Source organism: Phoenix dactylifera, chromosome 2 (assembly GCF_051530095.1).
Source record: "Phoenix dactylifera cultivar Ajwa chromosome 2, Ajwa_hap1_PhDact_Kaust_v1.1, whole genome shotgun sequence".
NCBI lineage: Eukaryota > Viridiplantae > Streptophyta > Magnoliopsida > Arecales > Arecaceae > Phoenix > Phoenix dactylifera.
In genome coordinates, this window is record NC_143191.1 from 38,708,626 (window position 1) to 38,725,813 (window position 17,188).

The 17,188-nt window shown below is 41.1% G+C and overlaps 2 protein-coding genes across 3 annotated transcripts; both read right to left on the minus strand.

The window, feature by feature from the left end:
• Positions 1 to 2,560: 2,560 nt before the first annotated feature.
• On the minus strand, positions 2,561 to 10,776 carry LOC103705375 (uncharacterized). Of its 2 annotated transcripts, none has more exons than XM_008789064.6 (6): positions 10,486 to 10,776; positions 8,754 to 9,247; positions 4,643 to 4,727; positions 4,353 to 4,522; positions 3,748 to 4,019; positions 2,561 to 3,019 (listed from the first exon to the last, which is right to left on the minus strand). In XM_008789064.6, the coding sequence occupies exons 2-6, from the start codon at positions 9,127 to 9,129 to the stop codon at positions 2,849 to 2,851; spliced, it is 1,074 nt and encodes a 357-aa protein (XP_008787286.4). In that variant the 5' UTR covers positions 9,130 to 9,247; positions 10,486 to 10,776; the 3' UTR covers positions 2,561 to 2,848. The 2 variants fall into 2 exon arrangements, with proteins under 2 accessions (XP_008787286.4, XP_008787285.4); XM_008789063.6 differs by having other exon boundaries at positions 10,472 to 10,690.
• Positions 10,777 to 13,821: 3,045 nt separating this feature from the next.
• LOC149768308 (uncharacterized) lies at positions 13,822 to 15,307 on the minus strand. Its single transcript, XM_089928971.1, has 3 exons — positions 15,075 to 15,307; positions 14,180 to 14,653; positions 13,822 to 14,077 (listed from the first exon to the last, which is right to left on the minus strand). Exons 1-3 carry the CDS (start codon positions 15,216 to 15,218, stop codon positions 13,910 to 13,912), a joined length of 786 nt encoding a protein of 261 aa, XP_089785097.1. The 5' UTR covers positions 15,219 to 15,307; the 3' UTR covers positions 13,822 to 13,909.
• Between the last annotated feature and the right edge of the window lie 1,881 nt (positions 15,308 to 17,188).

Sequence of the window (17,188 nt, forward strand, 5' to 3'; positions counted from 1 at the left end):
ATTTTTCCTTTATTCCAATCAGTTTCAGTCAATGTAAATCCTAATCCACGATCATTAATATATGCACTTAATAAATTTTTATATGGGTATGCATCATGTATCATGCTATATGTGGAGTTCCAACGAGTAATTACATCAAGTTTAAATTTTTTAAAACGTTTACCATGATTTATGCATAATTCCTTAAATTCTTGAAGTCTTGATCTAGAAGCATGAATAAAAGAAACTGCATTTCTAATTTTTGAAATCACATCTTGAATCATGCCCATGCCAGCTTGAACAGAAAGATTTAAGATATGACATGCACATCTAATATGCAGTAAATTTCCATCTAATATGGGATGCAATGAGTCTCTTAATAATACAACAGCAGAATTATTATTAGATGCATTATCAAAAGTAATAGACATAATTTTATCATTAATATTATATGAACATGCAGTTTGATAAATTATATTTGAAATTTGTTGCCCAGAATGTGGAAAATCAAAAGCACGAAAAGCAAGAATACGTTTATTTAATTGCCAATCATTATCAATATAATGAGCAGTAATGGCAATAAAAGAATTACTACCTACAGATGCTGACCAAATATCAGAAGTTAATGAAATTTTTACATTTAAAGTAGAAAGTGTTTCAATTAAATTTTGTTTCATTGCTAAAAAATTGGTCATAGCTACTCTTCTAAATGTACGCCTACTAGTTCTTTTGTAAGCAGGTTGTAGGTTTAATTGAACATATTCTTCAAAATTAAAAGATTCACATAAACTAAAAGGTAATTCATCCTTAACTATCCATTTTACAAGTGCTTTTCTTTGATTTTCATGATTATATGCAAAATTACCTACAAGTAATCCCCCTTGTATATTAAGGCTACTTTGAGTTTGAGCATGAGAATCATGCATCCTATGACTCTCTTGATGTCTTTTTAAATGCCCTGTTCCCCCACTACTACTACAACTATAAAGTTTGGCACATTTTTTACATTTAGCTTTCCAGACTCCCTCAACCATAACTCTATCAAATTCATTCCATACAGTACTAGTCCTCTTACGAGAAGAGGTTTGACCTTCACTCGGTTCACCAGTTCTAGAGGAACTAGGAACAGGGGGTTGGGGATTAGTTTCTTCCTCCTCAGAAACAGGAATGCCAAACTGACTTTCCTCAAAAGATGACATATCTATGATTAATTCAAAAAATAAAAACTAACCGCAAGGAGGAATTGAGTAGAGGGTCGGAGGGCAGAGGCAGCGCCGAGATTCCGAGCTTCCTCTTGTGCTCTCAACAGAAGCGACCTTCTCTTCTCAACAGGAACCTCCTCTTGTGTAGCACTTGAACAAACTAAAAATTAAATTGCTAGAAGAGCACTTTAGAAGAGAGAAATAATAGCAGTAGAGAAGGAGAGAATGAGAGGTTTGGTGTGGTGAGAATGAGGGAGGAATGGGCTATTTATAGAAGCCCAAAAATTTTTTTTCCCAAAATACCCCTCAATTCAGCCGTTATAGGACTGTTGGGAGGGGCAAAACCGTCTTTTTCCCGAAAATAGCCGTTGGAAACGGCTATTTTCTTCCCCCCTCTCCAGACGGGCCGTGCCAGGCACGGCCCGTCTGGAGCCGTTACGGGCCGTGCCAGGCACGGCCCGTTTAGAGACGTTGCGGGCCGTGCCTGGCACGGCCCGTTACCGCCCGTTACGGGCCGTGCCTGGCACGGCCCGTGCCGTGCCGTGCCCGGCCCGGCCCACCAATAGAGGGGCCGGGGGCCGGGCCGGGCTTGCCTTCCGTGCCTCACGGGCCGTGCCAGGCACGGCCCGCTTCATAAGCGGGCCGTGCCAGGCACAGCCCGTTTAGAGTTTTGGCCCGGGAGGCCTGGGCCGGGCCGGCCCGGCACGGCCCGTTGCCCAACTCTAGGAATGCCGACGTAAAATTAGCTATTTGCTTTATAAACGTTTTATTCCGTGCAGCGTTGCATGTAACACAATTATTATGGCCAAAAAAGGAAAAAAAAACTAATTTCTAAAATTTTTTTTTTTGATATATCGACTATTTACACTGGTCTCGCACGAGCACAGCCAGCGACATCACTATTAAGAACACTATATAAACCAGAAGAAATAGAGGACCGTTGGGTCCAAAAAAAATCTTCAGAAAAAAGTTCTACCATTCTACCTTCGGGGTCTACCCATTATCGTTCTTCAAAGTCCATGTGTCAATCACCACCGATTTCTAGATCACTCGTCTAATTGGAAGTGATGCGTCATGTCCCAAGGTAACCAATCTCTTAAATTCCAGGCAATCCTTACCTTAAACTGCTAATAGTTTTTTCCATTCACCGAGCACAAAAAACAGAATAGCAGAAACAAAAAGAAAGAAAAAGAGAAGTTAACGTTCAAATATTTCAAAAATTTAAATTTATTATAAACGGGCGAACAATTTTGAGATCAAAGGCATATCCCGCAGCTCAACACTCGCTATAACTGTTAGTTTAGCATGATGAGAACATGAGAAGAAATGCATAATGCTTGGAAATGCTCACAGTTTTTACCTACGAAGGAAGAAAACAATAAAAGATATAGTTGATCACTTCTAAAGATTATTTGTGCCGTCAACTGGTCATGATATATTTTAAGTTCATGTACATCATTCCCTTTGAATCAAGGGAAAGTGCCTTTGAATTAAACTAGGCAAGCAAGCAATTGAGCCATTCAGCTCCAGTTCCCCTATTCTTCTCCCACCTTTTCAAGGGAGCTAGGATGTCAGCCATTGTGAATGTTGAAGTTACATCTCATCGCAACACATCAATTCCTAAAGAAGAATAATGAGCCAGGGCCACTTGGAACAACTGGTTATAGTTACAATTCTCTCCATTCTAACATGTTGAGAGCATCAACAATTGCCTTGCGAAATGCATCATTGTGGAGAAGAAAAGATGAGACGTGCCCACCGGTCACCCACCTTACTTCTGAGCCTGGCCATGCCCTCTGAAGCTCCAGGACAGAATGTTTCGGAATGTAGCCATCATCCTAAGGTCAAGAGAATTATGTCAGGCTAAATAAAAAGAGGTAGTTTGTAAGCCATGCGAAGGAGTACAGGATCAATCAGAGATGACTAAGAAGCATAAGTTACAGAGAGAACTTTGCCTTTCATTCTTAGAAAGTTGTAAAAATTTGAAAGAACTTGATAAAAATTAGCAGAATTTTAAATCTGTATTACAACTTTTCTAAGAAGAATACATAGGATAAGTTGACTGAAGACAGTGCACCAGACGATGAAAAGAATGGGTATAGCATATCACACCGTAATAGTTGAACGTGCAACCGCCGAAGAGACATCAGCAACAAATAACAGGAAGCATGCATCCCTATGCTCATACATTTGAGAGGTAAGAGTACAGCTTTTTGACACTCTAACCAATTATTATCTGCTGAAAGTTCAATAAATCACCACCAAGAGACTCAAGATTACCACAGAGACATTGCCCGACCTACACATACATACATATGTATGTATATATGTATGTAAATGTAGGTACATACACATGTACTGATGTACATGTATGTTATATGCCTATGTGTGTGTGTGCGTGTGTGTAGCAGTGGCTATGATAAATACATTCTGATGACAAAAGGTGCTCCAAAATTTCAACAAAGGCAGGTGAAATAATACGTGGATCAAGATTGCGAGGTATGAATATGGAACATATGATGGCAGGAACAAATAATATAATGGCATGAAGAAGAGATGGACTTACCGTAGCAGCAACAAATATGACTGCCTGAGGATTTTTGGGGATTGGGAAGCGAGTAACATCTGTCAGGGACAAAACTGACCGCAACCGCTCTCTAACTTGCTCTAGTGTCATTCCAGTCTTTTGCGCTGCATCTTCTCTTAGTGCCTCCCAGGCAGTGGCATACTTGAAGACTCCTTCACAGAAAGCCACTACTGCAGAATGTGGAGCAAGAAATGGTAGTGTGGCAATTGGTGTAGGATGCAGAGATCCGACCATTGCAGCATGTACACCTCCTGCAATTATCAACACATCTATTGCAGAAGTTCTGGAAATTTCCCATATTACCAACAAAAACATGAGGCTAGTGCTAAGTAAAAAAGAGACAAAATTAAACAAGTTTAAAAACAAGAAAACATTTGTTTAGCAAAATAAAGAAATAAAACTTTCATGATTAGTAAAAATACCAAAGAATATTTAAACTTTTGAAAATTGGTTGTACTACAATACTTGAGAACTAGGAGTCTAGGACCAATCTGTCAACAACAGGAGGCATAAGCAGGCTCTGTTCACAGCACTAAACAATTCCACTTGCCCAAGGAGTGATAGTAGATAATTTTTTTCATTACCCATGCTAAGCCCGCATATGCCTGTCTTGCCAAAACCAGCCTCAACCTCTAGCCAGTGCAGGAGGCTCCGGGCTTCATCAATAGTAGCTCTTCCCAACAGTAGCAAGTCACTCACACATAGAAGCTTTGCACCACACTGCAGTCTAGGACGCCGGTGTCCATAGAATGGGCTGTAGCACAGGTAGCGAAGATTAAAATCTTTTTTTTTTTAAAAAAAAAAAGGAAAAGCACAGTTTATGCATTTCAAGGACATCTAAATTTGTAAACAGTAGACATGCAAGACTGCTCACCTTTCAAGCACCATAGTTGCAATGTTTTGCTTCAATAATGGACCACCAAGTCGCAACCGTCGCTCAAAAGTATGATCCCCAGTGCCTAAAATATTCCAAATAGGTCATCTCAGTTCATGAAAAATGAATGCTGCAAGCTCCAAAGATGTGGAACAAAAGCACAGCAAGAAATATACTTAAAAACATTGTTCATGTACTAAATGAATTAGTGAGGGGAAAAGCTTTTGTGCCTCTTCCTGCACCCTAGTTATCAGATTATGGAAAAGTTGCTCCCAAAACAGCTAATGGTTCAGATGGGTTACCTCGTATTCCTTTGGTTCACCTTCACTCCTGGCAATTTCATAGGTCATGCCCTAATGTCTTGTGTGGACTGTTTCTTGGAAATGTTTAGGCACTAGGGAATCTTAAAATGAAGATCATGCTGAACAGAGAACAATCAACTCCTCAAACTGATATTTCTCCATGTGCATATCAAACAACCCAAAGGATTTCAAAATTTCATGCAACTTTGCATTGTTATACTGAACAGAGAACAATCAACTCCTCAAACTGATATTTCTCCATGCCCATATCAAACAGCTCAAAGGTTTTCAAAATTTCATGCAACTTTGCATTATTATATGAGTAAAAGAGTAACATGCCTACCAAGCATGTTATGAATGGCAAAGTGCCGGTGATGCACTGCATACATTTTCTGATGAAAGACTTTATTTCATTTAGAAATTGACAGCTGAGGACAGCATTTAGGATCATATGGTGAAGAGTTCAGTAGCAGAAAGACAAGCGACGGAGAGATTTCTGGTTAGTTAGTGGCAGAATGACTCGTGCCAAATCTGACTTACAAACTTATCCATATATTTTAGGTAGGGAATGGCTGAGAAGCTCTAAGAAATGGAGAAAAGGCAGAAGCAGGTTGACATTTGGGCTGGATTACATCTTCCCAAGAGCGATTAATTGTGTAAAGTTAGAAGTCAGAGAGATCCTACAATTAACAAGCATATGGTGATGATTGACATTGTCTTAATGGTAGAGTTTGTATAGTATGAAAAGAGATGGGACAGCAATTCTACAAAGAGAGGCCATAGAAGCCAGATTTCATTAAGGTATAATGCTGGATAAGGGGAGAAGCAAAAACAGAGTTAGATTTTGAATGGATGAGCAATTGCAGTACTCCCCTAGATGTTACTTAACTCTTTTTCCATGTGCTACCACGTTGGAAGTGTCAGTAAAAGATTCTTTTCAAATTAAGCACAGATGACATATCTTACATATGGGAAACTTAATGAATTTGTCCTTAAAACCCTTCCAAAGTTGAGCGGCCAAAACTAATTTTGCTACAAAAACTTTGTATGCCTCATCAAAGGCAGGCACTGATTTCTATCTTAGAAGGTGATGATGTGTAATTCAACATTTCTGTGGAAAATTCAGGTACCTGCCTGTACAATAATACCGAGATAGACTTTTACCTAAAATAATATTCAAGATGTGATGGAAGTTTGCCTATCTGGTATATAGAAAAGGAGCAAATCTCATCTTATCTTTATCAGTTTAAAGGGCTATATGGGAGAGGTCTGTGCTCATATGTGGAATGCCTTGAAGTGCTCCAAGTTCCATTTGCACATTCCTCAACAATTTGAATGGTGTTTGGGTTGAAGAGGAGGGCAGCAAAATGGAATCTTGCAGCCTTTGCAAACTGCAACTTAGCAGGAGGATTGTGAAACAAATACATCAGTTTATTGACAGTTAATAAAAGGAGCTGATTTATAAAAGGGTTATTTAATTGGTATATCTTTCAGGTAGAAGACTGCCTCTTCTAGTTGCTGCTGTTTCTAGAATCTGTTGTATTTGTGAAGTTTCCACTGTCATGTGTCATCGTAAAAAGTCGAGCCCCAGCAATGGTAGACATCTTGAAATCTAAATGCTTCTTATATTTTCTTCAGAACTGCAAATCGGTTTTGTATATGTTTCCAACAAGAAGCAGTCAGTTTCCAATATCAGTATGCTATTAAGGTTTGAACAAAGGGCCGATATGAAAATCCTTTCCAGTCAAGATTTACATGAATCAGTCCTTATCCCTATTTGCATTATCATGATACAACAATTTTTTTTTGTTCCTTAACCAGTAAATTTGAAATTTAAAGATAAATTACATGATAAATGAATTGCAAAAAGGACAGTCACATACTGAGGCAGTAAAACTGAATTGTTTGGGGTATTCTGTTGGTAATCGAAGATTAAGTCAACAGTACAGAACAGTTGAGATTAAAATTGACAAGCATCAATATGTTTATGTCCAAGTATAAGTCAAGGTAACAATGACTTTATAAGTGACATATGTTTCCTAGTCAGGCAGCAGATTCTTGTGATGGATTGCAGCAGTGAAAGGATTTTGTCTAGTTAAGAACAAGGGTGGGCCATGTTTCATGGAATAGTCCAAAAAAAACTTGTTGGCTACTGTAGTCAGCTAAGAGAGATGCGATGATCTCAAATGGTTGAAATTGGAGCAAGAATGCTAATACTAAACACAATGACCTGCAAGCAAGAGGGCAATTTCAATGCCTTGCCATTTCTAAGTACTATGGTATACACTGTGCTACCTGGTTATATGCTTGAGAGAAATTGATAATAAAATATTTCTGCTGAGCCATTAGGAAAACTTCACATCTTGATAAAACAGCACAAGCGGATGATAGAGATAAAGAAATGCAACAGAACAAAAAATACAAAAATAAAAATTGCTTCTTGCAAAAACTTAATTTTAAAATATCATGCCTGCCTCAAGCGCATGCCAATGATCAAATGAAACAACTAGCTATCTACCCTGCTATATAAACACTTTTCTTCATGGGCTAAACTATTTTTCTTTACAGCTAAGAGAGATGCGATGATTGTGAAAGCATAGATGAGCTCAAATGGATGAAATTGGAGCAAGAATGCTAATACTGAACACATTTACCCGCATGCAAGAGGGCAATTTCAATGCCTTGCCCTTTTTAAGTACTATGGTATACTCTGTTCTACCTGGTTATGTGCTTGAGAGAAATTGAAAATAAAAAAATGCTGCTGAGCCATAAGAAAAATTTCACATCTTGATAAAACAGCACAAGCAGATGATAGAGATAAAGGAATGCAACACAATAAAAAATACAAAAATAAAAATTGTTTCTTGCAAAAACTTATTTTTAAAATATCATGCCTGCCTCAAGCACATTCTCATGATCAGATGACACAGCTAACATCTACCCTGCTATAGAAACACTTTTCTTCATGAGCTAAACTATTTCACTTTACCGAACACAATAATTACATCAAAAGAACTTCCACCTATTCCTTTTAATATACAATCACACTAAAGTGTTAGGTTTGTGAAAACAGCTTTTAAATAAGAGAATTGGATGTTCCCAAGTGAATTGCACATCAAAACTTCAACAGCAGCATAATCAATGGAACCCGGAACTATCTGACCAAAGGAAACACTTCAGGACTGAAATCTAGCTGAGATAGGATGACTGAAGGAAACGCCAACAGAAACATTGGAAGCTGTGTGATTTATAGGTTTTACAAACATGTGCTAAATGTTCTGTAAATATATAGTGATAACATAAGCCAGATTCTCTCTACTTCCTTAGAAAAAAAAGGCCAGATTCTCAGAGCTGTATTATGCAAATGAATATTGCTAAAACATTCCTACTAGGAAACAACAATGCCTAACAGACCTAAAGATTAGTGGATGATATTTAAACAACTAACATAAGAAGATACTTATCAGAAAAATCGGCTACTTTGACAACAAAAAAATGAAGTGAAGTACTGAAATCTGCAGCATATATATATATATACGTACATACATACATACATACATAAGTATGTACTCACAAATGTATGTATATTTGACAGAATGTACTATGTATTGGTAAAAAAACAATTGTAAAATAAATCAATGACTGAGATTCAAGCAGAAAATATGCCTCAGGATGTAAATGATTCAAACCAACTTAAAATCTCTGCCATTTTAGTTCCACATTATTATTCCAGCAAAGCACAGAACTGTAACGACATAATCACATGGTCATAGACACATTCTGAAACCAACAAAAAGGCATTAGATTACCTGCTAGGTGAACCACACAAGCCATTTTCTGAGGTGGAACAAACTTTGGTGCAAGGAAAGCAACCCTTGCATTGTGACTCTCTGGAGGCAATGCATTGATTAGTTCCTCATCACATGGAGTCCTGAAAATACCCTCCCTCAGGCAAGCATCTTTTGTCTCCCACACTGTTTTCCAGATAGGCTGCACCAGATTGGGTGGCCAGCTCTGGGCAGCAGCCTGTGGAAACAGCTGCTTTGCCATTCTCTCCAACAGATCAAGTTTGCTCCCTCCCCATCCCCTCGAGAAAAATGGTGTACTTAACTTTGTCCGGTGGAGAAAAGCTGCATAGATGTGGTCCAGCACATAATGGAAAACACCTAGATTTGCAGATACCATCTCTAGAGAACGTCATGCAACTTCAAATGCACAATCTTACAATAAAAAAATGCTATCCATCATCCAATCCACCACAGAACCCTTAATTTAGTCATAGCACCAGCAAAGGGAAGATAACCTACAAATTCAAAGTCAAAATAATTTTAGTCCTCCTTAAAGCAAGAAACATATAAGAGCGACAGAAATAGTTGCCCCTAAGTTAAAATTCCCTTCCAAAATAAAAAGGAAACAAAAATGGAAACAAATTGCGGACCATGAAAGCATGTGAACAGAAACATATGAATCAAATAAAAGACCAGTAATGTCATATATGCTAGAACTAACAGGAACAGTATGGTTTTCTGCTGAAGCAATCCCTGGATACTCATGCATGGCTGTGTAATGGTACATTATAGGTCAGATTACTCGGGAAAAGGAGAAATAAAATACAAATTTAAGGGCCAGAAAAATATAGAGTTCCACCCATAAATCTGATTGGAACAATCATGATCTACAATGTTAAGAACAGCTGAAGCATGACAGCAATATTGATAAAAATCCCAACTAAATATTTGGGAGTATGAAGCACATGCATCATCCAAATGGAGAGACACTCCTCATTTGGGAAAGAAGAGGACTAGATACCCTTCTTAAAACACTTTTGCAGCACAGAGACACACTGAAGGTGACCAATCAAACATACTAATTCAATGATATCTACAAACTTTCAAAAAGAAAGGGTTCAAATATTAAGAATTTGAATCATCGAATCAATCTCAAAATGGAATTCCCGTTCGCACCAATGCTGTCATAGATATTGCATCGCTAAAATGGAGCTAGCATGCCTGAAGTAGCATTATAATTTCTTTCAATATCTGAATTAAGTAACAAATAAGATTGCACCCAATAAGATCTATAAATTGTGCAAAAAGCCAAACTTGAAAACAATCCCTAACATCTTATCAACAACAAAAACAGATTTATCACAATGCAATTATAACACCTGAACTCACAAATCAATAATCCTCTACAGCCAATACTCGCTCCCAGATCACCTAAAGCGTGGAATGTGGCGAATTAATCATATAATACTAAAGGATAAATTTGCAACACTATATCCGAACAGAACTAATGGAGAGCAATCCCAAACAGCCATTCAAACATCGTTCTAGAAAAAGGGGAAAAAAACTTCTATAAAACCTCAAATACAATCCGAATTTGCATAATTTTATTTGAAACTGCTCCAAAATCCTAATCAAATCAAACAGGATCTCATAATAATCAAGTACCGAAAACACCAAACTATTACCAAAAATTAGGTAAATCTGAAAGACTCCAATACAATGCGTTGCGAATCGAGTACCTGAGGATTCTTACCAACATCCAAAAGGCGATCTTTCCGGCTATAAATCGCGGAAAAATTCGAGACTTGCTCAAGAAATATATCGTAAACGCGAACAAAATCGAAGAAACCGGCGACTGGGAACGGAAGAAAGAGAGTTAGCGGGGGATCCGAGGGGCGTTGAAAGGCGAAAGAGAAGCACGATCCAGCATCAAATCCAGCGGGCTCCCGAGAAAACCTGGGTCTCGGAGCGGGAAGTGGGATCAATCCAGCGGCGAGGGCGGATCGAACGGGAGCCGTACGATGGCGGACCTGTCGTGGGTCCCGCGGCAGCGCCAGGCGGACGGGTGGTTCTATATACACCCCCCCTATTGCTCAGGACACCCCCCAAAAATTTAAAAAAAATTAAATACTCTCTACACCCCCCCATTTGCTAAGGACACCCCTAAAAAATTAAAAATTCCTAAATTACCCCCCACCCTCCCTACCCCCTCACCTAAATTGCTCTCTACACCCCCCAAACCCCCCCACCCCGCTCTTCCCCTCCAAAACACCCGCCGGCTTCTCCCTTCCGCCCAAAAAACCTCGCCTCAAGCACCTCGCCGGCGGCCAAACCCCCTCCGTCTCCCCCTTCTCCCTCTCGTCGCCGGTCGGTGCAGTGCACCTCGCCAACGCCCAAAACCCCCCCGTTCCTCCTTCTCCCTCTCGTCGCCGGCATTCTCCCGATCTCCGACCACCTCGCCGGCTTCTCCCGGAACCACCTCCCCGGCCATCTCCCGAGCAACGAGCACCTCGCCGGCGCCTCCACGACCACCTCGAGGTAGCTCCCCCCCCCCCCCCCCCCGCCTCCCCAAATCGTTCTGCACTGGATCGCCGAACAAAAGGCTTCTGTTCGGCTGAACAGTGCCGAACAGAAGCCTTCTGTTCGGCACTGTGCAGCCGAACAGAAGGCTTCTGGTGCCAAATCGCGTGCCGTGCTGAATTTTGTGCCGAACAGATCCTCTGATTCATTAATTCTTGGTGATAAATTATTTTATATGTAGGGCTATGCTACAACCGAATCGTATACTTTTATTGAGTTATATCTTGAGTTTACGAGTCGTATACTTTTGAATTATCATTTATGTATGCAATTGAAGTAACATTGAATTATTTATCACAAAACCCAATCATGTAGATTCCAAGAAGTAACTTGTTTCTTTTTTGGCTTGTTTTATCATTTATCATTTATGTATGCAATTGAATTATTTTCTTTGATATAGCCTAACATTGAATTTCTATATTTTCAGACATGGATCCCGGTCCCGCCAGAGTTAGACCTACGGCGTCAGCTAGGAGACGTCGTGCTAGGATTGCTTCTCCCGAGCCTGCTCATATGCCATCGCCCTCTCCTGAGTCAGAGCATGATGATATGCCCGCTAGGGGCGAAGACGATAAGTCCGTTGGACCATGTCCAGGAGGTCCAGAGGATGAGTCCGTCCTGATCAGTTTCAGGACGCATATAGCAGCTTCCATCTGGAGGCAACAGGTATTGTTTATTTGTTATAGCATTATATTTTGTTTATTGATGTTTTATAAAGTAGTAGTAATTATACATTTATATTACAGGAACGGGCTCCACTAAAGTGCATGAACCATACTGCCAAGGTTGGTGAATGGAAGTGGTGGTCTTCAAACCAACCAAATACCAGGTTCAAAGCACTATTGAGGCAGTCGGGCCTCATAGAGTTAGTACAGTGCTCTTATCGATTCATCGATAAGATTCTGATTTCGGGCTTCGTAGAGAGATGGCAGCCCGAGACGAACACCTTCCATATACCATTTGGCGAGATCACTATCACGTTGGATGATGTATCCGCCATTTTAGGGATTCCTGTCGCAGGTGCCTCAGTAGCAGTTTCTCCTGAGAGGATGAGTGATCGGGATGCTGAGGAGCTACTTGTGGAGTTGTTGGGGGTGTCAGCTGGAGACGCGCGTCAGGAGGTACTGTCATCGCGCGGTCAGTCTGTGAGGATGGAGTGGCTGAGGACTCAGTTTCACTCTGTATCTGATAGAGACAGCCAGCAGAGGATAGAGTGTGCAGCACGAGCCTATTTGTTATTTTTGTTAGGCTGCACACTCTTTGCTGATAAGAGTGGGACCAGGGTGCCTATAGCGTATCTGTGTTTACTGCGGGATCTGGATAGGGTGAGCACATATGCCTGGGGTACAGCTGCCTTAGCATATTTGTATCGGCAGTTGGGGATTGCGTCGAGGTCATCAGTGAGACAGATCAGTGGTTATATGACGCTTCTGCAGGCATGGATTTATGAGCATTTTCCAGCACTCAGTCCTCACCCGTCGCTTGAGTATACTGATGCCAGTCCCCGCGTGCACCGCTGGATGCCCGGTACTCCATCCCGTACCACGATGGACCATTTAGTGGTTCTACGTGAGTCATTGGACCTTTTGAGCATCGATGAGGTACGTATCATATTACCATTTGCTTGTGTTTGTCAGTACTTTTAATATGCGATATAGTATAAAACTGAAATGGACTTTTTGTTTTGCAGGTTATTTGGGATCCCCATCATCGGCTTCGGGGAGATCGCCCATATGTTGATATCGCATTTTTTAGTAGCTCCATCAAGTGCCTTGATATCGTAGAACCCTATCATCCAGAAAGGGTTCTTAGACAGTTTGGTCGTATTCAGACCATCCCTCGAGCGCCACTAGCCCCTACGCGAGCCAACAGAGGTTCCACAGCAGGCTCGTACCGGATACATTACTCCTATATGGATCAGCTTTGGGAGCGGTGGGAGGACCACGTGCTGAGCCAGGCGAGCAGGAGCCACCCAGTTACCCGGCCATCAGACAGCGTACCGGGATACATGGAGTGGTATCTCCGTATCACGCACGTTGCAGTTCAGCCTCCTCATCTGCGCTCGAGTACTCATTCTGGAGCTAGGGGAGGTCATGATGATGCTGACATGCACCGGCGGCGTATTGCAGATGCACTCGGTATCAGTACCGACATTGTACGGATGGGTCCCTCCGAGGCAACGTCACTAGGTGCCGGGCACCTATTTCATGCTATTTGTCAGATGCATCAGTTACTTCTGGGTGATGAGCCTGGCCCGAGTACAGCACCCTCTCATTCGGATCCAGCACCCTCTCATTCGGACGTACAGCAGTACACGCGTCGACGACGGCATCATAGGGATTGATGATGGAGCCTTTGTAATCTTTGTAAAGCCTTTGATATTAATGAAAAATATATATTTTTGGTACATTTACGTGTAATCTTTGTAAAGCCTGGCCCGTTCTATTTTACACAAATATAACAGTGCACATAACAATCAATCTAACAATGCGAAGACAAATATTTTTTGATTTATATTGATGATGGAGTTTCACAGTACATGACTCTAAGAGCCCAAAAAAATTTACAACTTTCAAAAATTGTACATATATAAACAATCAATCTAACTCTACTGTCTCGCTAATTATAACATTAGGTGAGATGCTCTCTTTGAACTGTTGAATCCGGGCTTCATATGAATTTTCCCATCCGGTAGCACAAGGAAGATGATATTTTCGCCAGTTGGTCGCTACTGGCGGAACGGGATGTCCCGGCAACAAGAACACCTTCAAAATTAGAAATAAGAAAATATTAATAGCTACAAAATTATAAATAAGCAAAATTAAATAAGCAAAATTAAATATTCGCAAGTGTTGTGAACGTAGTACCTCAACAAAATGATTTCCATTTACGAATCCGATAGCGATATCTTTGCGGGATAGAAGAGGTACTGGCACAGAACGGAGAGGTAGGAAGGTCAGACATTGTTGCAACGAGAGATGGTATAGGACAACATTATAGCAGGATGCTATAAGATGACCCATGTCCGGCATAGTCATCCATCTGTCATATGGTGGACAATCATCATAATATGATAATGCATGAGTGATCTCAGCAATCGTCCCTTCCACACCACATAATGTGCGATAGTGGTCCGAATGACATTGCAACTCTTGCAATAAATCCTTCCTAACACGCACCCAGTCATCTTCTCCAAATCCCAGTAAGTCAGCTATTGCCCTAAATCCGCAATTCCCATCAGCTTTTACATCCTTGATATGCTGGATGTATGGTCTCAAGGCAGAAGGAATAGCATCAATATAGATAATGGGCGTATGTGACTGGGCTCTAGTACGAAAAACCTGCAAATAATATCAAATGATAGAAAATATGTAACAATGGCAGAAATATCCAAATAGTTATCCGTCTCAACACATCCCGTACCGGCACGGCACGGCACGTCCCGACATGTCCCGTATCGGCACATCTCGGCACGGCACGTACCGACATGTCCCGTATCGGCACATCTCGGCACGGCACATCCCGTATCGGCACATCTCGGCACGGCACATCCCGTATCGGCACATCTCGGCGCGGCACGTCCCGACATGTCTCGTATCGGCACATCTCGGCACGGCACGTCCCGACATGTCCCGTATCGGCACATCTCGGCACGGCACGTCCCGACATGTCCCGTATCGGCACATCACATACCGGCACGGCACGGACCGTCCCGTAGACGTTGTGATACCTATTGTAAGGAAATAAATATTTGGTACTTACCTTTTGCTTGGGCCGCCTCTTTTGAATCTGAGTAGATGGATTGCGGATGGTAACTTTCTCAACACCAGGTGAATAACTATCCTGTCCAGATAGAACCAACTCAAACGCAGACGGGTCACGTCGAGTAGACGTATCAACCTTCATTGAAGCGCGCCCACGTGAACCGGTCTTCCGTTTTGCAGGCTCTAAAAGAGGTGTACTATCTGGACTTGCAATCTCTCGTAACTTCTTGATCATCTACAATTGAGAAGCCCCATCTAACTTCTTGAATCGTAGCGCAATCAAATCTAACTCTGCATCACAACTCAACTAAATTGGCTGCACGGGGGGGGTAGGCACAATATCAAGTTTCCTCCAATGAGGATCTATGCAGTCGAGAGGAATGGGCCGACCTTCCACCCTGTACCGCGCAATCTGGTGAGCACATGGTATACCATGTGTGCGTCGAATAGCGCACCCACAATTTGAATCATCAAACCCAACTGAATTGGCTCGTTTCGATTGGGCGAGGACATGATTTAACGCACTTATAGATATGAAACCTCGCAACTCTTTGAATTCAGCTGGCTTGAAGTTGTGCTGCACTACCAATAAACTCTTCTCCAATGAGGCTTTAACGGAGCTGTGCTGCAACTCAATCAATCCATGTATTCTAGTCCAAGATGACTCGAAACTTCCTTGGCTTGATCCAAGCTGCTTTTTGAGCTTTGCATGTGCACTCTCGACCCTAGTAAACAAATGAAAGTTAGATATAACAATTGAGGCAAATTAAAATTAAATGAGTCTTTATTTGTGATACCTATTTGTCGTCACATTTCCGTAGTGCCTGCATGTATCCGTCCACGCCGCAACAAATCTTTCCTTGTATTTGTTCAGCCAAGTATCTGACACATACTGTAGTGCATCTGGATAGGTACCGAACTCTCTCTGCAGTGCACTCCAGCGATCATTATACTCGTCTTCCGTGGAGGACAGCACTAGTACATTCCAACTCATAATAAATTTATCCCATTTCTCCTTCAATTCGAAAAATTTTTTGCACTTGGCCAAAACATTCCTACTAATATGCCATCTACATAATAAATGTCTAGCAGTAGGAAATACTCTATGAATTGCATTCATCAAAGCCAAGTCTCTATCTGTAACAATCAACTCAGGCAAAACATCATCAGCTATGACACTGCGCAATCTCTCTAATGCCCAAGTATAGCTTTCTTCCCGCTCAGAATTTAAGTATACAAAAGCAATTGAAAATGTCATGTCAGTAGATGTCACCCCCACAATCTCTAAGAGCGGAAGACGATACCTATTCGTCTTGTACGTGCAATCCATTATCAACACACGGGGAAATGCACAGAACAAATCAATGCTGCCAGGGTGTGCCCAAAATAAGTCATGCACAACATCCGTATTAGTACAATTCCTATGCCACTCAATATATTTAGCCTCTGATAATTTACCTAATTGATGTTGCATTTCAGACCTCCCGGCTTTCTCTACAACCTTAAACCGTTGACGTACATTGTAGATAGTCTTGATAGTCGTAACATTGAGGGCATCTCTTTCCTTCAATGTGGATAATATGTCCTTTGGACGAACCAAACTCTTCGACATATCCACTAACAATTCCGTCTCCTGCTCAGATAATCTCCCTGCATATGAGTGCCCCTCCAGATTCTCTGCAGCGGGATGATTGTGCACTCCACATACGACCAGTAATATCCAATCATCCGCAGTATCCAATTTCTTTCCTCTTAATGCAAAAGGGCATCCACACTTCTTTGTCCCACAGGCAGTCTTTATTCGCTTTTCTTTTTTGGTTCGGTACGTCCCACCCCTCTCACAACCTAACGTAATTCTGGGTTTCTTAGAAATGGTACCTGCATCGGATGATTTGATTACAACAACAAAACCATTTCGCCTCCCAGCTTCACGACACCAATTACACAAGTCCTCTCTACTCTTGAAGATCTATACATTAAACAATTTATGTAAGTATACAGTTGTAAAAATAGCTCGCTAAACTAATACAAAATTGCACAATACATTATAATACCTCGTAAGTTGTAAATTCGCTTGTGTAATCCAGTACAAATTCTGATCCAATTATACTC